This window comes from Sminthopsis crassicaudata, chromosome 3 (genome assembly GCF_048593235.1).
Source record: "Sminthopsis crassicaudata isolate SCR6 chromosome 3, ASM4859323v1, whole genome shotgun sequence".
NCBI classification, from domain to species: domain Eukaryota; kingdom Metazoa; phylum Chordata; class Mammalia; order Dasyuromorphia; family Dasyuridae; genus Sminthopsis; species Sminthopsis crassicaudata.
The window spans coordinates 538049904-538074936 of record NC_133619.1 but is presented as its reverse complement, the minus strand read 5'-3'; the positions used below and the strand labels follow the sequence as shown (position 1 = coordinate 538074936).

The 25033-nt window shown below is 31.8% G+C and overlaps 1 protein-coding gene across 1 annotated transcript in view; it reads left to right on the top strand.

Annotated features, from left to right (window-relative positions):
- The window catches only part of ARHGAP42 (Rho GTPase activating protein 42), a 369352-nt gene that overhangs the window by 263946 nt on the left and 80373 nt on the right, over positions 1-25033 (top strand). The window contains exons 7-10 of the mRNA XM_074304443.1: positions 5415-5519; positions 7428-7557; positions 17523-17623; positions 20191-20300. Of these exons, the coding sequence (XP_074160544.1) occupies positions 5415-5519; positions 7428-7557; positions 17523-17623; positions 20191-20300 (446 nt within the window). The remainder of the gene's footprint in view (positions 1-5414; positions 5520-7427; positions 7558-17522; positions 17624-20190; positions 20301-25033) is intronic.

The window sequence follows — 25033 nt, the reverse complement described above, 5'->3', positions numbered from 1 at the left end:
TATTTGAGAGGGACTGGAGTAAGCATTTTCTCCCCTTAGATTCTTCTTGCTCACAGTCAAAAACATCCCTATAGGTAAGCTGTAGCTATTTCATTATGACTCTATTTTTAAATACTTGGATCTGTATATCAGAAAATGTTATTATCTTCCTTGTCTATCTGCCTAAATACTAGTTAAAGTTGCTTATTAGAGATGATTGGCAAATGTTAAAATGTTATATGAAGAATGAATCAATATATGAGTTATTTTAAAACATAAGCTACCAGAAAACAAGGACCTCTACAACACCCAACTTTACTTAGAGACACAAGATAAATGCTAAATGAAATTGCTCATGAAATCAGGTTGACAGTTTTTATTCCAGTTTATAGCATTTTAGAGGTTTTCTTTATGAATTCAGTTTCACCCAATAAGTATTTATTATGCATTCGCAGTGTACCAAGTACTGTTATAAGTACTAGGAATATAAAATTAAAAGGAATTAGGACTTGCCATCTAGAACTACCTTCCAGAGTGGGAGATAATATAGCAGAGAATAGCACAGATAGGTATAGATAATATGTTATCACAATAGATATTAGGTAAAGTACTCAGTGGCTTAAGCATCTCTCATGATCATACAGTAGAAAGTAATTACAGATCTCTAATCGTAGAGGAACTTTAGTTGGACATCCTCTCCCCCAACTAAAAGAAATCTCTTTTGCAGTACAGTACCACATTGTATATCATGGGTCCTTATTATTGAATTACTCTTTAATTATAATGTTAGTTAAAATTTGAATCTAATAATAATAGCTAGCATTTATATAACACTTTAAAGTTTGCAAGACTTTACAAAAATTATATCATTTTATCCTCACAACAATCCTGTGAGCTGTTATGTTTGGTTGCTGTTATTATCTTCATTTTACAGATTAAGTGATTTGCTCTAAATAACACAGCTAGTAATTATCTGAGCTGCCTAACTGCTTAAGATATTTTATTGATCTTTCCATTTAACCTTGTAATTTGATTTGTTAATTCTTCTGGATGGAAAAAAAAGTTTTTGTTTTTGTTTTTTGTTGGGATGGGGGGGGGAATTCTAGGCCATAGTCTTCTGGTAAGTTAAGAAATATTATGAGACTTGTTTTGGATGTGAATGCAAAGATCCCATTTAGTTCCATCAGTAAAGGGCAAAATGAGCCCCTAAAAGTTTTACTCTGCTGCCATCTTGTGGCAGTTATTTGTTTGAACTTTATTAGCTGAAAAACTGATAAACCACACAAACCCACACATTGTGCAGTGTGAGCATTCTTATGTCTTTTATTAGCCTTTTAAAACTTATTTTAACTCTTAGGGAACCCCTTCCATATAGAAATTATTTTTTAAAGTAAATTTTGATTTTTTGGGGGGGTTGAAATATAATTGAAATATACAAACTGTTAGAGGTTTTTCTATTATTTGATAAAATGGCGAGGTGAACAATAGTAACAAGTAATGATATCTATAATTCATATCGTCCTTTAAGGTTTGAAAAATGCTTTAAATATGTTAATTCACTTGATTCTCACAATCAGCCTATTTTTATTTTTTTATTTAAAGTCATGTCATTCTTGAGATGTACTTTTAAAGTCAATATATAGGGGATGTATTTAAAGAAATTTATATTGAAATTCTTGAATAAATTATTTTATTAGGCTCAGCATAAAATTATTGACCAACATATGCAATTTGGACAGTTTAAGTGGGTGTCAGAAATAGAACACCAAAAGTACTTGAAGAAAAGAAAAAAAGCCATTTGTTATTCTCTACTTTCTGAAAAATACATCTGTATTTGGAGAACTCTAATATATCATAAAGGGCCAAAGACTAGAGAAGCAAAGGACATTATTGAGGATTTTTAGTGGTTTTTAAAAACTTTCTACTGCTACAATATTTTCTGTCTTTGATTCTTGTCATCTTTTTAGCTCTCAAATGAAAAAGAAATTTTAGCTCTCAGGACATTTGGTGTTTTGATGAAAAGTTTTTTTCTAGTTTTTCTTCAAAACACTCTAATATTTTCATTTCTGCCTCAGAGGACCCTATAGTAATATTTCTGACTATATCCTTATTGGTATAGGGAATTCGGATTAGAAATTGAGAAAACTACAAATAATATTTCAGTAGTATACCAAATAAACACATATTAGATAGATACTTTGTATTATTTTTTATCCTTCTGCATAGTAATATGTTTATTAAATCAGTTTTTAAAAATCAGATTATATTTTAAAACAGTGGTTTGATTAAATACACTATAGTTTCTGCATTTAGGCAGAATGTGTTGTGTATGTGTTTTGACAAATTTGCATAACTAAAAAGGAATGTTATTTTAGTTAATGGTATTATATATGATGTTCAAATACCTATAAACTTTCATGTATTGAATAATGCACAATTCCTAATGGAATACAACTCAACATATTATTTATAAATCGTTAATGCAATTCTACTCAGTAATTATAGTTCTGTAAGAGTCAGATTAGAGGAGAAAATCATAAAAATAAAAAAAAAAAACATTTAAAATAATTAAATAAGCAGTTAAAACTATTACTATCCTGAGAACCAAAATACTTTTTGAGTAATTCACAACCTCTAAGAAGAAAAAAGCAGAATTATCTTTGTACTTAGAAGTAGAATCTACATTTATTTGTTAGAAATTATAGTGTGTCTACCAATTGAAGCATGAAGCTTGTTATTTTCCCAAGGACAATGAAATGACAGGATTCATTCTCTATATATGAAAATGAATTCAAGTTTCATTTATCCTGTAACTATGTACATGGCAAAATTACTCCCTTCCCCCATCCTATATAAATTTCTTGAGGATATGTATTGTTTGGCACCAGAGAGAGAAGGATTAGAAAAATAGATAGGAAGACTATAAAAAAAATAGATTAGAAATACAGTTCCTGCCCTAGACCTTTTTCATTCTTCTAGGATAAAGGTTCTCAATCTTATTTGACCTCTTCTGCATTCTGGTAAAGCATAAGGACTCTTCTCAGAAAAATGCTTACTATCTATTTTAATAATTGAAGGAAATCCTAATTTTCAATTTGAGGTTAATGAAAATAAAAGATGTAACTTTTTTTCTCTATTCAGGTTCAAAGAGCACCTGTAATTTATCCACAGACCTGGGAGTGGTCCAGTTAAGAATCTCCATATGATGGAGTTGGGGGTAGAATAAGGAATAATAGGGCAAGAAGAGGGATCCATAAAAAGTATTGTGGTAAAAACAAAAGAGTGAGAAAATATTTTTCATAGTTTCTCTGAATTGAGTCTTGAAATAAGGCATCTAAGAAATAAAGTTGAATAGGAAGTGCACTGAACACAGTAGGTGCTTATCTGCTTAATCAAAATTAATATTAAAGTATCAGGGAAGGCTAATTGAAATAAATTTAATATCTGGATATGAGAGAAGGCTACCTCTTAGCCTGAACTTTGAAGCAAGACTAGGATTATAGAATTGAAACAGGAAGAGACTTCGGAGGCCATCGAGTCCAACCCATCATATTATAAATGAATACTGTGTCCCTATGCTGCTCTTTCTTAAATTGCCATGATGAATTCCTGCTACATTGTTAATAAATTGTCCTTAATTTTAGATTTTTCTTCTCTTCCCACCCTTTATTTAATATCACATTAATATAAATTTTGCCTCTACTAGATGTACATATTGAATCTACCTATAGATTAAAAACTCCTTGAGGGCAGTTACTGTTCCTTTTTCTTTGTATCCTTTATAATAGAGGAAGTAGCCAGCCCATTAAGGATATCACAGATAGAAGTTATCAACTAAATTGCAAGACTTTCACTTAGCACACTTAGCAATCAAGAAGCACGTATTAAGCAGATGGTAATATGCCAAGCACAACACTAATTTAGGAATGCAAAGAATCAAACAATTTCTTCCTGGAGGAACTTATATTTTATAGAGAGAGATAACATGTACACATAGAAGTACAGACACAGATACAGCATAGAGACAGGGACTGAACTTGTGATTTCATTGCTATAGGTAACTTGGATAAGGAAGTGCTTCCTACCATGGCAATTTTGCATGTTCTTTTCAATTTACAGTTTTTTTTTTCTAGAGAGCTGTCTAGACTAAAGAAAAGTTAAGTGACATGCTCAGGGTCCCATAGCCAGGATATTATTTGAATATTTAATTTCAAGGTCAGATCTCTAGCCATTATACCCCACTGCCTCTCTTACAATAATATGTGTGTGTGTGTGTGTGTGTGTGTGTGTGTGTGTGTGTGTGTGTGTGTGTGTGTGTGTGTGTGTGTGTGAGAGAGAGAGAGAGAGAGAGAGAGAGAGAGAGAGAGAGAGAGAGAGAGAGAGAGAAGAGGAGGTGTTATATTTAAGGTAATTTGAGGGGATTGGGAGAAGGCACTGGCTTTGTGGAGAGAACAAAAACTTTGTTTTAAGGCAAAATAAACATCTATAACCCCTATTACCTAAGATAGAAATCTTACAATAGCTCATTGTTTGGAAGTGAGCTTTAAACTTAATTGGGTATTTAGATTCCTAGAAGAGTGATTATGTTATGACTATCATAATCATAGTCAGTCCCAGTGCTGAGACAAACTAAGTAACAAAGTAGCTATCTATGAAAAAGGAATAAAAAATCAATTTCTGATAGCTCAGTTTTATGATCACATTCTCTCCCATGTTAGGAGGCAACCTTCCATCCATACAAGGGAACTGACAGGATGACCATTTCCTTTTTAACTTGACCTGTGATGCTTTCAAAGAAATATTTTCCTTTAAAAAAAAATTATATATAAAATTATATATTTCCCAACTTATTCTTCCTTCAGCTCAGTCTAACATGAGATATTGTGCTCCACACCCAAGATTCCCTATCTCTGTTTAAAAACCCAAAACTACCTTCACCTCCCCCACCAAAAAAAGCAACAGAAAACCATTAAGTAGGAAAACACCTTTTTATTATTTTTGTTCATTATAATTTCACATAGTAAGTACTTAATTATTGCTTATTGACTGATCAATACAGTTTGGATTTTATTATTCTTTTCATTTATTTACATTGTTGTCACCATTATGTGTGCTGTTTTCTTGGTTTTGCTTACTTCACTTTGGAGCTGTTAGTGCTTCTATGAATTCTTAATAGGCATGATTTCTTACTTCAGTTTAATATCCAGGTACCCTAATTTGATTAGCCATTCCCTAATCAATGTACATCCACTTAAGTGATTTTTACTACAAAAAGTACTGCTAAAATACATTTGGTATATACAAGTCCATTCTTTTTGTCCTTATCCTCCTTAAGGTTTATACTTGGCACTGAAATTTTTGGTCTCAAGTTGTAGGCATTTTAGCTATTGAAATTTTCAGTGTTTTCATTATTACTTTTCTTTTTGTCCTTGCAGCTTTTGTCCTTCCTTCAGGGATTATTCACTTTTTACCATGAAGGATATGAACTGGCTCAGGAATTTGCACCCTACAAGCAGCAGTTGCAGTTCAATTTACAGAATGTAAGACTCTATATTAATGCTATGTTATAACTAAACGAAGGTTTTAGTCAATAGAACTACTTTCTAACACCATTTAAACCATAAACTTTCTTTTAAAAAATCATATATATTTAGTTCTCAATAATTAGAACTAAGAAGTTCTCAAATGGCAAAGAAGACCTATTTGAATTATCAAAGAATCTGAATTAGAGTATCTCAGGGAAATTGTGAGCAACAGCAAGGCACAGTGAACTAAGGAGTCAGAGGGCCTTCAATTTAAATCATGATTTTGCTTTTTATGACTTGTGTGAACTTTGACAAGTCAGTGAACTTTGGGTCTCAGTTCCTGAAAAGTGAGGTTCAAGAGAACCAGATAACCTATCTCTAAATTCCTCTCTAGGTCTCAGCATGTTATGACTTTCACATGCATAATGAGGAACAGCTTAGAAAGAGAAGTATTTGAGAAAAAAAGCCATAGTCATTGTGGCCTGTCAAATAACTGTTTTATTCAAATGAAAAATGTTCTTAAAATGAAAGAATTTTGTTTCTATTTAAAAATTTTAAATAATTTAAAAATTTTGTCCAAACTATGCATAGTTAAAAACAATCTACTTTGATGATCTTTCTTAAAAAACTTTTTTTAAAAACAAACAAAAAAAAAAAGCTTCTTTAACCACCAACACTCCCCTTTATAGGGAGAGTAGCATTTGTTAGTTAGCTATTTGATATAATTTTCAATACTTTTTACCATTTAATAACAAAAATAATAGGTAATATTTTCAAAGTGCTTGAAGGGCTTTTTTACAGATATTTCATTTTGTCTTCACAACTATGGGAGATAGGTGATGTTATTATAATTTCTATTTTGTAGATGAGGATATTGAGGCACAGAGAGGTGAAGCACCATGTCCAGTGTCAGTTGTAATTGTCTGAGGCCAAATTCGAACTTGAGTCTTCCTGACCTCAGGTCCAGTGCTCTATGTACTCTGTTACATAGTTGCCAATTTTTTAATGCCTACATTCTGAAGTCATTTTTATTGCAAGCAACCTTAACATGAGTTCTAAATTGATACTAAGTGAGTTATTCAATCAAAAATTGAATTAGAAACATTGGGAAATTCATTAATTTTTTCAGGTCCTTTCAATTGTTAAAATAGTGATTACAGTCTGGTTTATTACCAAAAAGAGTGACATTTATAGAAAGTAATTCATTGTTTATATTTTTTGGAAATCACCTTAAAGAATTATGCTGATTTAAAACTATTGTATACATTTGAAATAAGGATTTTTTTTTCTTATCTGTGGCCATTGACTTGCACCAAGGCTTGAAATGAGAAATAAGGGAGGGAACAATTTATGACTATATAAATATGACTCAGGAAAACTTCCTACTAAATCTTCATCTTATTTTAGGATAAATATTTTAAATAATTCCAAAATGGAATTTGTGTTTATATTAAGACCAGTTAAGGGATCATTGTGGCAAAATAGGGGACTGGCACTATGGAGAGAGAGAGAAAGAGAGAGGAAGGGAGACAGGAAGGAAGAGATTGAGAGAGAGAGAGAGAGATGGAGAAAAGAAGATACAGAAAGATGGAGAAATACATACTGAAAGAGAAATAGAAGAGGGTATGTGAAGTAGACACAGAAACTGGCATATACAAAAAGATAGATAGGTGTACATTATAATTATACACAAAGATAAACTTTTACTATGTTAAAATGCTACTGAAAAATTCTTTTAATTGTTTTGCGTCTTTTCAATTATAAGAATAATTGGTGACATTTTTATTTGCTAATTGCCATATAGACTATATGAAATGAATGTTGGAGGTCTGATCTGACTTTCCGGCTGAAAATTTCTCACCCTTGTATTTTATGCTGACTTCTAAATAAACTATCAAATTGATTTTTTTCTTTATATTTCAGACAAGGAATAATTTTGAAAGCACTCGTCAAGAGGTAGAGAGATTAATGCAGAGAATGAAATCTGCAAATCAAGATTACCGTCCCCCAAGTCAGTGGACAATGGAAGGATATCTTTATGTACAAGAGAAACGTGAGTCAACTCTTATGGATTACCAGTAGACAAAAGAAAAAAAAGAAGAAGAAGAAGAAGAAGAAACTTGCTATTTAGTAGCTATTACATTAACTGCAGACTAGGATGGTAATATCTTGAGAGAAAGACCTTGAAATTTAAGTTTTAATATGCTGGGAATTCAGATATGAAGTGAGATAGTCCTTGCCTTAAATAGAGGTTATATTCTAAGGAGGTTAAATTCATAAAGGGGATAAGGGGCCAGAGAATGGAGTTTGGGTTTAGAAAATCACAAAGTTGTTGAATGAAGCAGTATAAGATTAGATTGTCACGCCTTTTCCAAAGTTAATAGCAGTATCGATTTGTTCACTGTTTCCAAAGCAAGAGTTGAAAAATTAAAAGTGTAGGTGGAGTACTAGGGCGGATAGCAATATGATATAATTAGCTAAGCACAGTGACATGCTGTGGATATAGGACCTTACCTGTAAAACTTGAGATTGAGTTTTATTAACCTATATGTGACAAAAAACCCAAGGGAGAACCAATTACAGTACTTGACTATTCTTGACACTTATTTCCTAACCTTCCATTCAGGTTTGAGAGTGACAACTTGATACCAAATAACTAACCAATTTTATACCTGAAAATGACTAGATATAGAATTAAATTAGATGGACTCTATGAGGAAAGCCCACAATTATGTGAGTACAAAGATGACTTATCTAGAGACAGACTTTTATTTTTACTTTTTATGAACTTTTAAATGAAAATTTAGCTACTAAGTTTAAGCTCTAAAATGGATTTATCTTTTGCCACATTCATTCAAGGACTTAAGCAAGAAAAATAGCACTCAGGCTTCTGAAGTCTGTTTTTCCCCAAGTTTGTCTGTCACCTTGGTCTGGCCTGACCTGAAGTTTCATATTTTTTGTCCAATTCTAATCAAGATCTTTGAATTGTTTGACATGTGCCTGCTTTTTTCTGAGTTATGCAATCAAGTCTTGGGGCTTCTATTCCTAAGACTCTATAAGCTGCCTTGGTTTTACTCAGTTTCTCGTTCCCTAGAGTTAGCTCATTGATTGTTATATATTATAAACAACAACAGTCCCATATAACCCTAGTCCTTCCATTACATATATGATCTGTACCTCCGCTAACTGCTCTTTGTACATTCATTAACTCATAAGGGCATATCATATTAACAATTGTCATTATGTTGTTCAGGACAATATAGACTATATAATCCACTACACCAATAGTTCCATAATGCATGCCATCATTTAAAAAAAAATTATTATGCTTAGGGTAATGCTGGATTTGTTTAGATTCCTTAAGGAAATCAACTAGGCTTCAGATAGAAAAATATCATCAGTGTTCTAGGTCCAACTCTTCTAATTCTTCTAGAAATTTTTTTTTATTTTTAAAAAATTCTTAAAGCCTTTCTGTGGTCACCACAACTCATACTAACCTTAGAAATATTTCCCATTAGGAGAAAATGTAGTCCTTCCTGAGAAGAGATAGCAATGAGTTATCTTTGAACTCAGCAGCTAAGTTTATATTTACACAATGTGGGGAAATGCTTTTCAGAAAATGGTTAATATAATTTTAAAATTAGTTTATCGATCTAATTTGAGCATTCATATTTGTAAACCATTGTGTAGAAAACTATCATTCATACAAACAATAATGCAACTGATTTTTTTAATGCTTATTTCAGTGGTTACAAATGGAAAGAAGGCATTTTACAATTTTTGGAGAGGTGTGTTTTGGTTGTAAAGATTGAGAGTTTCCAAGAACATTTCTAATAGTAGAAATATAGTAGATTTAGTAGAAATAGTAGATTTATTTTTATAATTTCAAGCTGTATGATAAAGTAGAAATGGCATTTAAGATAGCTTCAGGATAAGCATCTGAATCTAACCAAATGACTATACATCATTTAGATCTATATGCATAGATAGATAGATAGATAGATAGATAGATAGTAATTTTTAAGTCGTTTCAGCCATATCCAACTCCTTGCGACCCCATTTGGAGTTTTCTTGGCAAGTATACTGTAGTGGTTTGCCATTTCCTTCTCCAGCTCATTTTATAGATGAGGAACTGAGGCAGATAGGAAGAAGGTGAATATTCCAGAGCCACACAGCTATTAAGTGTTGTAAACTATGAAAATAAGTCTTCCTGATTCCAAATTTATTCTGTGTCACCTAGCTATGCTCTGCATATACATGCTTACATACATATGGGTATATATGCATATGTGTATAAAACAGATATATTACATGATAATATTAAATATATATTAGATGATTTATATACGTATTTATAGGTAATGATCATTTTACATTCTATATTTTCTTGAATCTTCTCTGTGTTTTACTTTCAAAACTAAAAGTTGGTTGGTACCTTATCTGTATCTACAGCCATTTCTTTGGATAACTGCCTTCTTTCTCCTCATTGGAATCTTTTGGTGTTCAGTTTAATTTTTGACAACTTCCTCACCCATAGAATTTTAGTTCTTTATACTTCCTCAATACCCTTTGAAATCTGCTTCTTAAAATCTAAGGAGCATTCCAGACTATATTCAACTTTATTCCCTTTTCTTTTACAAATTTTCACAGGGAGTGATAATTTCCCATCAATTGTTCCATTATTTCTAGCTTTTGGGTCTTTCCTGTTAGTATAAATAAGATCTAATTAAAAAGAATATTCCCTTTATTGATTCTTCCAACTCTCGAAGGATGAAATTATCATTATGGCAAATCAAGAAATGATGAGCTGCTCTTTTGGCAGAGAAAGGATTACAGTAGGTCTCAGGGCAGTTTAAATCTTTCATCACTATTTGCTAATGCTTCTTTGCCAGACTTCTCATCTATTTCCCAGATTCATAATCTTTCCTCTTTCTGTTCAATTGATCCATTGTTTACTTCAATACACAAATTACTACTTTTTCTGTTTTTATTGATCTGCACTATACTCTTCTGGGTCCTGGATTTCCTCACATTAGTACCTCTTCTTATTACATAATACCATCTATTCCATTCCCCCAGTAACTTCTCGTTTTGCTAATACAGTTACATATAAACTTTCTAGTCTGGCATTTCAAAGTTTCCACAATTTGATTGAACCTACATTTTCATGTTATTGTTGTTGTTGTTGTTGTTTTTTCCTGTCACTTCCAATCATTCATTGTATATCCATGGGAAATTGGAGTACTCAATGTTTCCCTAAACTTTGTGTCCATTTCCTTTCTCTATGAATTTACATATTTCTTATGTCAGAAGTATACTGTTGATTTTTGCTTTTAAAAATATTTTTCTTCTTTTAAGACTCAAATCAGGTGTCACCTCTTTAGGGAAGCCTTACTTGAACTTATCTTGATTATTTAGTGTTTTTTACAAACTGAGATGTATTTACTTAACTATATATGTGTTGTGTCTACTCCCTTTTTCTTTCATCCAGTAGAATATAAATTTCTTCAAAATAGGGGCCATTACATGTTAATTCATTTATTGGTTTTAGCCCTAGTGCTGGCACACTCTATGTATTAAATAAGAATTTATTTAATTGATCAGAAAATAACTTGCCACTCTTCTACTGTAAAAGATGATGATGATTATGATGATGAGCACTATTAACACTTTCTAACAGATTTTAGTAAAGCAAATGAAGAATTCCTCCATAACTTCAAATTATTGACTTGGGGATAATTTTATTTTAATTTTAAATTGAGCACAGCTTCTCTAACAAGATTTTTTTTTAAATTTCTAATCCTCTTTAATACATTATAAATTTCTCATCCTGATGATATCTGAGGATAGTTGGCTCACTTCCTGGCAAACTCAGAAGAAAATACCATGTGCAATAAATATTAAGAGCAAAAGCATACATCTTAAAATTTAGAATATCCATGGGAGAAGAAATCATTAAGCAATTTAGATATTATTGGTGACATGGATAGGAAAATGGTCTCTCCCAGTACAGGTCAGCACCTTCTCTGCTTCTTATATTCTTAAGAATTGTTTTGAGGTACTGAAATTGTAACTGCCTTCACTGAGTCCTATAACCATCATTTATCAGGGAAAGAAGTTAAATTGAGATCATTCTGGCTTTGAGTTGGGTTTTCTTTTTTAGCTATAAATTTCCCATCAACTTGTAAAATATATAAAATAACACTTAGACTGAATTTTAAAAGAAACAAAAACAGCTTTTCATGAAATACCTGCTTATTTAACCACCTTTATTCTATACATATTTGGTTAATATTTTACCTTCCTTTTCTTTCTTTTTGAGTCAGAGATCAGCACTCTATTACATCACACTGTCACTAAATGATGGTATTAGGGGCAGCTAGGTGGTGCAGTGGATAGATCACCAGCCTTGAATTCAGGAGGACCCAACTTCAAATCTGGTCTCAGACACTTAATACTTCCTAGCTGTGTGACCCTGGGCAAGTCACTTAACCTCAGCCTCAGGGAAAAAAAGAAAAATGATGATATTATCTCACAAATTTATCTCCACAAAATGGCAGCAACATAAAAAGTGTTTCCATACACTCAAAACTTCTGTAATAAAATTTCCTATTTTGTGTATTTCTTTTATATATCAGATTTATTCATAAATATTACAAAGTTGTGAATAATTATGAAAAATATTGCTACAAATCTTAATAGAAAGTAAATACAATAATCCTTTGTGTTTTATTGAGTACTTCATGCCCCATAACTTAAAAACTAGAGGGATTTAAAAATTAAAATAATGTGTCCTTAGAGACTTATTAATAAAAATTTTAATTCCATTATGTTTTTCTCTATTTAAATATATTTATATATAAATTCATTGGCATGTGGCTTTGAAACGTAGCCAAGTAGTAATGTCATTTATCATAGTGATGATTAGAATACAAACTTTCAGTTCCATGGTACTCAAGATGGGGGAAAAGGGTTTTACTTTTTGTATTTAATTAAAAGTCCATGAAGTAGGTTTAAATACCTACTTTTTCCTATAGAGTTGGTAGATAATCAGCTTTCTTAATGGAAAAATGAATGAATGTATTAGTACAGAATTAGGCTAAAATAAAACTTAAATGTTGTTTAAATTCAATATGATTTATTGTAGGAGATACATCTTATTCCTTTAAAGAGTAGAATTATAAATGAAAGTAGTATACCTTCTTGACTTATATAAAGTTAAAAAAAAAACCCAAAGGAAAATGTGCTTGCTTTATTAAGTAGGAAAAGACAAAACTAAAGATCACTTATTTTGAAGGGATCTGGTTATTAATTTTTTGTGGTTTTAAAAAGCCCAGCTATTCCAAGGTCACTCATCTTTTTTTTTTCAAAAGAGTTTATATATTTTTATTGTTCTCATATTGATTATAAAAGTTTTCACATAATGCTTTGTTTACATCAATGCTATTAAGTCATTACCTAGTGTAGAAAGGCAAAGGATTTAACAATATGCTCTTAACATCATAATAGTCAATCAGTCAATTATTAAGTACCTACTCTGTGCCAGGCACTATGCTAAGTGCTGAGGACACAAAAAGAGAAAAAGACAGTTCTTTTCATCAAACAGCTCAAGCTTAAAGGGAAGTTGACATTCATGAGCTCTGTAACTCAGGGCAGGTCACTCAATCTCTTTCAACCTCATGTTTTCATCTGTAAAATGGGGATATAAATAGAACCTACCTCTCAGGGTTGTTGTGAGGATCATATAAAACAACAGATAATGTGCTTTGCAGTGTTTTAAGATCCATATACCTATCATTATTTTTATTTCTGAACCTGGATTTCTTCATCTATATCATGAAAGTGTTGAACTAGATTTTTGAAATTCTTTCCAAATCTAAATCATTGCTGTTAATGAAGAAGATTAAATTAAGATATGATCAAACTCTTGGCTTAAATATCATCTCGACATTTTGCTATTGGTAGCTGTGGTATTTTGTTTTGTTATCTACTCCCCCTTTTTTCCCCTTCAGTAGAAAAATGCTGACTAGATAGTAGTGAGAGTATTTTTAAAATCTATTTTTCCTCAAATTACTAAAGTGATAGTATAGACCTCCCTGACTCCTTTAAGTCTCTGCTAAAATCGTACCTTCTACAGTAAGTCTTTCCCAGCACCTCTTAGTGCTTTCTGTCTGTTAATTATTTCTTATTTGTCCTGTATATAGCTTGCTTTGTTAGGTTGTAAGTTCCTTGGGGGCAGGGATTCTCTAGCCTCCTTTTGTATCCCCAAGAGTTAGCTCTGTGTCTGCCACACAATAGATATTTAACAGATATTTATTGATTGATTAAATTGACCTTTTTTTTTTATCATTTTATTGTAGTTCTTATGGTGATAGTTTTAAAATTTTCTAGCTTAGTAAAATGAGGATGGGGAGGTGTTACCTGGCCTTTTCTCTTGAGGTCAGCATGCATCTTTCTTCATCTACCATCTCTCTGGTGTCATGCTCATTTCTATTTTGGGAGCAATTTCAGTCTCTTTTGCACCTATGTCAATATTTTTGATGTAATTGCTTCTTCCCAGTGACAGAGAAGAATTATGCTAAGTAGTCAGAATAAGACTTTCTTTTACCTGAGAGCAAGAAACCCCTTCAGAGTGATTCTAAATGAAAATAATAGCATTTACTTGGGTTTTTTTTAAATTTTTCTTTAGTCTCCAATGTAATGAAATTACTGGCTTACATAGTTAATTTTAAGGATTGAAAATCAGAGGAATGATTATATTTTATGATTTAAAATATTCATTATTGTTACCCAGTTCTCTATATATTTCAGTCATTTTTTTTTCTTCAAGGGATATTGTTCCATGCCTACAACAGCAAAATTGAGTTTGACATTAGTAATGTTTCATTAATGTAGCAAAAAAAATTAACAACTTTTATTTCATTAATTATATGCATCTCTAACACTGAATTTTGCTCTTTCAAGTCTTTGGCTGTAAAATATCTCTAGTTTTGAAATAGAAGCCTATAAAATGAACAGTTGTCAATTCTAGAGCTAAAGAATTCATAGATTTGTAAAGAAGACTTTTTTTTTTTTTTAAATCATGGCTTTTGACAATATAGCATTTTGCAGTTTTCAGGGAATTTTCTTGTAAACTATCTCATTTGGTCCTCTACAACTTTTGTGATATGCAGGACTTTACTTTGCTTTTATTTCCAAATGGAGAAACTATCACTCAAGAGAGGTTAGTATGATCTAGGGTCACAGATGATATGAGGTGGATCTGGGGCTAGATCCCAAATTGTCCTGCAGTGGCCACCCCCCCACCCCCACCCCCCCTTGAATTAAGAATGAGAGAATGGAGTCAGAAAAGAAGACTTGACATACTTTGAGTCATAATACTCCAAATGTCTTATCTAAATCCTTTCTGGGATAATTCCCCCTCCATTTGAGTATTGCCCCATCCCCCTCGATATCTTCTGCCCTTGATCTTCTTATCTTGACCCTCATCCCATCAGGACTAAGTTATGATCCTTTCCTGGAACTATGGCTTGTCCCCTCACCCAGTACCTTTGCTCTCACCTTCTCCCCCTTTGTTTCACTTATAGCTGGAGCCCTATAATAAATAAACAAATGAATGGATGGATGGATGAATATGCATTCATTCAAATGGGAGAATAAACTACCAATCCAATGGAAGTGAAAACTTGCATGCAATTGATATGACCTTAAATGGTGTTTTGTACCAAGAGAAACTAAAGAATTGATTCCTAAGGCAAGTAGGCAGATGGCTCTGATAGAGATCAGTTTAAGCCATGGTCCCACCCTTTGGGAACTTGGTCCAGTCTAAGATCCAACCTCTGTAGAAAATCCAGTCAAGTCCCTAAGGTTATTTATTTTAAGTTTTAATACAAAATAGGGAAAGAAAAAATTATTACCATATGCACAATAGAACATGAGAGGATTCAAAATATAAATCAATGAATTTCCATTTCTAATAAAACCTATTTAATAAATATTACCCATTGTGTTCAAAGCTGTCCATCGTTTTCTTTGTTTCATTGGAGATTTTCTTTTCTTCTCTACTGCCCTTCCCTCACCCAATAATGCTCCAATTAAGCATGAATACACACAGACACATATATACACACACACACACATATATATAGGGATCCATAATCATACACACATATATATTCATATGCATCTCTATGACACTATACTATGCTTGTCTTCTGTTTCTCTGAAGATGGATAGCATCTCCTTTCATAAGTATGTCTTTCCATATTTTTCTAAACCTACCAACTCATTATTTTCTGTACTGTGGCAATATTTCAACTGTCTAGTTATTATAAATAGTTTGAAATGATATTGATTAATATGGCTGACAATCTGTGTAGTTTCCCTATTTTTCTCTTTTGATTAAAACTATTTTAACTTTAGCTTTAGCTCAAATTGGGATTATTGTCTTTTTTTTTTAATCTGATAAATTCTACTTCTGATCTTTATTTTATATGTCCATATATCTCATATTTTCTGTCTCTCCTGACTCCTCTGCTTTACTTCTACCCAGTTATCTTGCTCTCCTATTACCTCACCTACTCTGACTCCAAGGATCCCTCCCTTATCTTCTCCCCACTCCTATCCCCTTGCCCTGTTTATTTCTTTTTGAACATAGAAACTTTTATATTTATCTACCTATCTATTGTTCCCTCTTTAATCCATTCCTGATGAGAGTAAGGTTCCAGAACTACCAGCTACTCTTCCCATCTAATTCCTCTGTCAGCTTTTCCTTTCACATCTCATTTGTATAAGATAATAATCTGTTCTTCCTCAGTTTTTCTTTTTAGAATCACATCATACTCAGCTCTGTCCCAGTCTTTCTTTTAAATTACCCAATCACTAATGACAATCTCAGATACACGGTTTACTTTTCCACATATAAAAAAATAAAGTTTGTCTTTATTGATTCCTTTGTAATTAATCTTTGATGTTTACCTTATGTTTCTCTTGGATCTTATATGTCAAATTTTTTATTGTTCAGGTATTTTTGCAATGAAATTGAAAATGTTATAGTTCAGTGAATGTCCATTTTTTTTGTTGTTCAGCATTATGGTTATTTATCTATTTATCTATCTATTTATTTGTTTGTTTGAGGCTGGGGTTAAGTGACTTGCCCAGGGTCACACAGCTAGGAAGTGTTAAGTGTCTAGACCAGATCTGAACTCAGGTCCTCCTGAACTCAAGGCTGGTGCTCTATCCACTGAGCCACCTAGCTGCCCCCAGCATTATGTTTAACTTTGCCTCTGGTGGTTTCTTCAGAGAAAGGACTGGTTAGTTGGTTTTTGCTTTGTTTCCCCCTAGCACTTAGCATAGGGCTTCCAACATAGTGAGCATATATTAAATGCTTTTTGGCTAAGTAAGATTGTCACAGAGAAACCACTCATTTATAAATTTTCTTTGAACAAATGAAATTTTATAAAGATATTTTCCAGGAATATGCTGCTCTATATCATTGATTTTTATAGGCAAGAAACATAACTGAATTTGTTGTTCCATCTGATTTCAGGATGAAATAATTTAGGCAACCTCCTGGGACCCTGAGTAGATGTCAATTTAGACTTTCAAAATTAAGAATATAGGATTGCTGTCATTGAAGAAATTCAGCAATATAATTTTGTTGTTAGAGCTACCTTGTAGTAATTTCACCTACTCCCTTCTGACCTGATTCTCAGAAATAATGAAGTGTACTTTTTGCTGTCTCCATATTTATGATATAACTCATGGGCTGGACCTAATGAGGTTGTTAAAAGCATAATTGCCTCTAGTTTGTATTAGAAGGGTAAAGGATGTCCTCAGTGATCTTAATATCATCCTGCACTGGTTCAAGCTGGATGATTTAAGTGTATTCCAAATCTTATAACCAACATTGTGGTAATAAGATGTAATGATATACTCTATGACATGAAACAATATACATACATTAATTCCTATAATATGATCAGTTGTATGATCTAATTTATCTTCTCTTCATTTTAGGTCCTCTTGGCTTCACATGGATTAAACATTATTGTACATATGATAAGGGAAGCAAAACATTCACAATGAGTATTTCAGAGATGAAGTCCAGTGGAAAAGTGGTGAGTAGAAGAAGCCCTAGAATCCCATTTTAAACTTTTATCTATGTACAATTAATTTTAATAAACATCTTTCTTTGATTATTTACTCTAAATAAACTTTTCATAGTTTTAATTTTCCCTAATCTTACTAAAACATAAACAAATAGAGCAGTCAGAATTTTATTTTGTATCACAAAAAGGGAGCATGTGGAATAGTAGATAATAGTCAGACTTGGGAATCAGGAATCATCTCATGGTGGAATTGTAAGGGATCTCAAAAATCCATCTAAGCAAAGCATTTTTTTTTATTTTATTTTATAGTCAAAGAAACTGAGGTCTAGAAAAGTTAAGTGATTTGCTTTAAAGATCTTACAGATAAGTGTCAAAGCAAGATTTGAACTCATATCCTTTAATTATAGAGAAAATCAGTCCTTTAAAGGTATCTTGGGCATTGAGTACTTAAGAGATTTGTCCATGATTATTCATCTTCTATGTTATTGCAAGACTTGAATACAAAGCTTTGAAGCAGTATCATATAAAGAAAACGCAAACTCTGTAGTAAAATGATCTGTATTGAGATCTTGCCAGTGACATATAAACTTCATGATCATGGAAAAATCTCTTAACCTTTCAGTGTCCAAGACTACCTTTAAAGACTGAATCACCATTCTAGGTTGTTGGTAATGCAGTTTTTATTTTGGCAGTACTCTATACTGAAGAAGTCAGAGATCTGTACTAAAAGTAAAAGTTACAAAATATCTGTGAGTGCTTAAGCTAAATCCAGTGATTGCCTATTAATGTGGTATAGTAGAAAGAGTGTGGAATCTGAAGTTAGAGAAACTGAGGTCAGATCCCATGTTTGCATTTTAATAGCTTGTGCCTTTATTAATTTGTATAATTCATTTACTTTCCTTGGGCTTCAGTTTCTTCATCTATAAAAGGGGAGGGCTTGACCTAAATGACATAAGATTCCTCCTAGTTCTAAGCTCATGGACTAAAACAGCATTTCAGGCTTTTCCTTAAAGGAGGAAAACCTGTAATGACTTCATATCTATTACTTCCTTTATCATGAAAATATGTAAGGATGAATTAAAAAGCTTGTGAATTTAAACTTATTGAAGTAAGCATCAGTTCTACCTTTGTGCAAATGGTGAATGGGGCAACTTACAAGAAAGGTGAGTTGCAGAACCCACATTTCCATGACTCCAGGAATGTTTAAAGGAAATGCAACTAAGTATAAGAATTCTTTGTAATTCAAGATCTAAATTTTGAATTATTTAATAATAATGAGGCTTTTGTTCATTATACAAATATGTATGTAAATACACACACACATACACATATATATGCACACAATGACAATTTGACCAATATGATTGGCTACATTACTATAAGCAAACAGTCTTGGAACCTGTTTGTTTATTAGTATATTTTAATAGATTAATTTAAGGGATATATTAATGAAGAAGAAACCAAAGGGGTGTTTATAGAACTTTCATTTTTTCTGAAAAAGGGGAAGAATTTAGCAAATTAAATTCTATCCAGGTACTGCATAGATCAAGCTAAAAAACCAGTTTCTACCATGAGAAATTTTTATTTGAGATTAGGCTATAATGTTATGGTAGAAAAAACAGTATACTGTGTCACCTAAGTCAAGAAATCTATTTTCTTTTTATTAAAGATTGTTCAGGTAAAGCAAGTATTATCTTGGGATAAAATATTGCCAGAAAAATTCACAAAAATCTTACTGAGATATTAGTTGCTATAAGGCAGAATTTTTACATGTTCTTATTATCTCACCTATATAGCAGTCATATGACAATTATCATTCAGTACAGTAAGTATAATGAATGATAGAATACCATTAAAACTACAGTATTTAGTTATCCATTTTTTGGGATAGTCATGGAATCTGATTTGTTATAGGACTGCTACAGGTTAGCCAGTTGCTTTTTTCTAATATTTGTACAATTTATTCAGTCATGATACATGAAAAAGGCTTGAAGAATGTCTTAATGATTGAGGAAGGAAGGGAGAAGTTACTATTCTCTTACAAATTACATGCCTTATAACTAATTACTCTATGTTATAGGGCAATTTAGTGCTAATTTTTAACAACAACAACAAGAAAAACCTACCAAAAATTAAGTACATAGGTAGAAGTGAATTCATAAAAATATTAATTATAATGTATCCTAATCCATTTATATTTTAACCAATATATAACATAATAACATGATATAATATATATTTAATCAGTAATTTGTTATTTTAGGTTATCTGGCTATTAATTGTTAGGGAGAAATGAAAGTTAAGAAAATTATTATGTGCATAAATTCCATGGCTTTCTGGATTCCATGGAAAAGTTATAGAATAATTCATTCAGTTTTAGATAAAAACTTGTATTATGTTTTCATTCTCATCTCCACTTCTCCACTAAAATCTATATTCTTCAATAACTTTCTGTTTTGTTTTGGTATCCGTATTTCTTAGAACAGGAAGAAGCACATGTTAAATAAATGATTGTTGGATTATGTTGCTTCATTGTTTTAATAGCATGTGATTTTTGTCTTTATTGTTATTAACAGAATGGTCTTGTCACTAGCTCACCGGAAATGTTTAAGTTAAAATCTTGTATCCGAAGAAAGACAGATTCTATCGACAAACGATTCTGCTTTGACATTGAAGTAGTTGAAAGGTTTGAACTTTTCTTTTTACTTTATTTTATGCTGAAAATGAATACAAGAACAATTTGCATGCTATAATAACATATGCTGAGTGCTTTATAAATCTTAAAGCAACATAAATATTTGCTGTTATTTTTAGAAGTGGTGGTGATGGTGGTAGTAGAAGGTGAAAGAAGAGAAATATAATAGTAAAATACAAAATTCTTGTGAAAATAAAGCAATTCTGCTGCAAAATATATATGCACAGAATATTAAGTTTCTAGAATAGAAATATAATGAAAATATTAAGTGGTTGTACTTTAAAGAAAGCATATGCATTCATCTAATGTTGAGAAAATCAGACTAAGAAGCAATGATAGTATGTTGAAGATATAATTATTACTTTCAAAATGTAGTCATTACAATTTACTGTTCTCTGTGTATTAATAAATTTCTGCATTAGCATACTTGAAACACAATAATCAAGAGTTAGGAAAGCAATAACCCAAGTTGAAATACAACTACTTCATTGGATATCTTGGTGGTGCAGTGGAAAAAGTGCTGAACCTGAAATCAGGAAGACCTAAGTTTAAATTTAATTGCAAGCACATACTAGCTGTATGATTCTGAGCTCACATTAGATAATATTTGTAACATTTGTAAATCATTTAGCAAAGTGCCTGGCACATAGCAGGCACTATTTAATTGCTTATTCCCTTCCTTTCCCCTTTATTGGTACTGTCTAAAAGCTGCATGTAGATGACTGGTGTAAAAGTCAAGTCCTTTTATAACCATATACTACTTATCTGACCCTGAACTTCAGCATCAAACCTTTCAATGCCCCAAGAAAAGAAACTTTGTAATCTGCATAAAGTTGCTAACTTGAAATGATAAGAATTTCCTCCCCAGGATTTCTGTACACCAATGATATCACAAGTCCTAGCCAAAACAAAAGCAAAACCAAACCCTGGGAACTATTGTTTAGACTGTATTCACATAAATTCATGGAAATTTTCTGCTTTGAACTACATTTACAAATCAATGATTTCAAAGGTGTAGCTCCCTTGATGGGGATTGTCTTTCTTCCAAGTTTTTATTCCGATTTTCTCCTACTTGTCAGAAAATGCTAAGAAAAAGTGAGGGTTTTTGTTTTTGTTTTTGTTTTTGTTTTTGTTTTTTGTTTTTTGTGAGAGGAGGTATTTTTTGGAGGGAGCAGCAATGCTTAAAGAAATATTATTTTTGTGTGACAGAACCCTGGTGGGGATGACAATTGATAGCATGAAGTACTGAAAGCACAAAGAATGCTCGTTTTCAGTTGTTTCAGTTAGGTACCCCAATATGACCCCAATAGGATTTTCCTGGCAAAGATAATGGGATGCTTTGCCATTTCTTTTTCCAGGAAACTGAGGCAAACAGGATTAAATGACTTGCCCAGGATCATGCAACTAGTAACTGTCTGAACTGGGATTTCAAGATGAATTTTCCTGATTCCAGGCTCCACATTATTCCTTGCTCTACCTATCTGCTTCACAACATATTTTTGAAAAAGTGACTTTAAAAACTCAGTCTTTTTCTCAATCTCTGAATTGTCATTTTCTATAAGAGTTAACTAAATTAAGCTTTTTTAGGCTAGTATTCTGTTCTGCATGGTCAGACAGCTGAAACTAACAACATCATATAAAGTCTCCTACCCTTCACTAAGAAAGGAGTATGCTGTAGTGGAAAGGACTTTGCATATGAAGTGCTTGAATCTCAGCTTTCCTATATGCCTGTGTAAATACAGACAATTCTTATAACATCTCTGGGCCTCTATTTCCTCATCCCTGAGAATAGGATATTGGAATATGCACAATGTTCCAAAAGTCTTTTAGAACAGCCTGTATTCTTTCCAAATCCAATGAAGAAAAAAGATATGAGTGTGATTTATATGAATTAAAACTAGCCAGCATTTGTTCTTTTTTCAGATATAGTCAGTGAGTAATGAGACCTTGTTCAGAATACTTTTGGATAAGAATGTTTATTTACCATTGTGAATATACTTCATTTTCTATTACCTCTCATTTTAGAAAGAGAAAGAAGATAAATCTAGTTTTGAAAATTTGAGATGTTTTCTGCAAAACCAAAAGCTTTCAATCTCCTTCTCCTTAAAATCTTACAACATAGATGTGTAGCACTACTATTACTACTTATAATGGTATAATATGTATTTATATATAATATATTATTATACATATATTATAATACATATATAATTACCACGTATACTATTCTTATTTCTTCTCCTGTTCATTCTTTTTGACTCATGTTCAGTGGATTACCACTACTTATCACTTTCAAACCTGCAATATTATTCACATTTATACCTTCTCTTTTACTAATATCACCCTTCTGCTAGTACTCATTACCATTCACCATTAGCCTGTTTACATATCTTCCTATCTTCTCTTTCTGCCTATATATAGAATAATTATTCTTATGTATATGTGTTAATAGCATTCTTCTCTGAGACCTTTATCTGCTCCCTTACTGCCTAATAAGTAAAATCCAAACTCTTTTTATGAAGCATTCAGAGCCCTCAAAAGTCTGACATCTTTTCAACTTTATCTTACATTTTCCTGTATATAAATTTTCTGTTCCAAACAAACTGAATGTCTGTTTTATCAATATTCACTATATTTTCAAGTTTCCTTGCTTTTTAGTCTGGGCCTTTTGCCTGGAATGCCATCTCTTTAATGTTTGACCTGTTAAATGTTCTTTATAGTTGAATTCAAATGCCATCTTTTTCATTATTCTTCCCAGAATCCTTCTTATATAAGACTTCATGTTATTTATATTATACTTTGTGATGAGGGGGTCAAACATGCAGTCCCCAAGAACATATATACCATAACACTCAGCCCATATAATTGGGAATCTAAAATGTAATTGAGAAATATTTAATAAAACAAATAAAAACATAATAAAATAGAGATAATACAAATATGTGGTTTCCAAAATGACTATATGATCCACAGAGATCTTTATGTGTGTTTTGGCTACCCTTTTTTTCTATTTAAGTTTGCTGTTGTGCACTTAACATTTTCTATTGGTTATTTAGCCTTTTGTATTAATGTTTAATTATTCTCCCCTTTCCAAGGCTTTCAGTTGCCTGCATTCCAGAACAGTCTTACCTAGACTTTTATATCTCCCAGTGTCTACGTAGTTCTAGGTTCTCAGTAGAGGCTTTTAGTTTTGGTCAGGACCTCTAATTTCATTGGTATTGGGGAATTAACTCTGAGGAATCTGCTTCCATAATAGAGGAACTCTTCTTCAGTTTTGAGTCTTCAAAATTGCTTGGCAGTCCTGAGAGTTTAAGTAAACTGACTGACATTCATTGCTTGACTTTCCAACTCTGTGCCATGCTGGCTGTCCTTATTGTATTATATGTTCTTATCTTTCATAGGATGTAAAATAGATAATTTTGATTATATTAATTTTTTTAAAATTTATTTTCAATTTATGGAAGAAAACAAACATTTCCTTAGCATAGTATAAAAGATGATTGCACATAAAACAGAAAATCTATTATGTAAATTTTGCTTTTTACAAATATAAAGTTATCATGTAATATTTTTAATTTTTTTCTTTCCTTTTCCTTAGAGATAGCTATTATTACATATGAATAGGTTTATATATATATATATATATATATATATATATATATATATATATATATATATATATATATATATATATAATACTTCTATTTATCAGTTCTTACTCTGGATGGAGATAGAGTCTTTCTCCACATGTCCTTTATTTTTAATTTGAGTATTATAATGGTTAAAATGACTTAGTTGCTCAAAGTCATTCTTAAAACAATATTGCTATTACTGTATACAGTATTCTCTTGGTTCTGCTCACTTTACTCTTCATCATTTTGTGCAAGTTTTTCCATTCCTTTCTCAGATCATTGAGTCTCATTATTTCCTACAGTACTATAGTATTCTATCATATTCATATACCATGACTTGTTAGCCATTCCACAATTGATGGGGAGGGGGGTTCCTGCAACTTCTAGTTCTTTGAGAGCTACTATAAACATCCCATTCACAAAGTTATAATAATTATTTGTAAATTTACCTGCATCTTATTTTTACTAAATATTTTCCTTCTCAGCCTCTCTTTTTACTGCTTCTTTGTTATCTTAGTTTCTCCCTTAAAAGTCCCTCCCAAACCTGCCCTCCAGTTTTCTAACCTTTCTACATGTTCAGATGACTTTCACATCTCTCTAGATATATGTTCTTAATGATAATGATTGTGATAAAAAGCACACTATGCCTTCTTTATTGTATTCAAGTTTATTTTAGGTAAATTTTCAAATGCTTATTTTTAAAGAAAAATCTCGTATTTTGAGGAAGTGAACTTGTGAACTTCTAATGGATTTGTATTGTCTAACACTTCATAGAGATTCAGACAACATGACAGTTATTACTATTAAATAGTGAAATCACAATTGTTAGCTATGATTTTGAGAAAAGTCTATTGACTGAACTAGTCATACATTTGAGATTACTCTTTTTTATCTAACTTTTATCTGTGTGCAAGGTTGTTTTGTTCCTCTTTTCTGCATGAGCGATTTTTATTTCAGAAATTTTAGGTTGTGAGATCAAGCAAGACTATCATTAGGCTAACACACATAGTTTTGTAATTTCCATCTATAAGAGACAGCCATTTTCTAGACAAAAAGACATTTTCTGAGAAAAGTGGCTCAGCTTTCAATTTA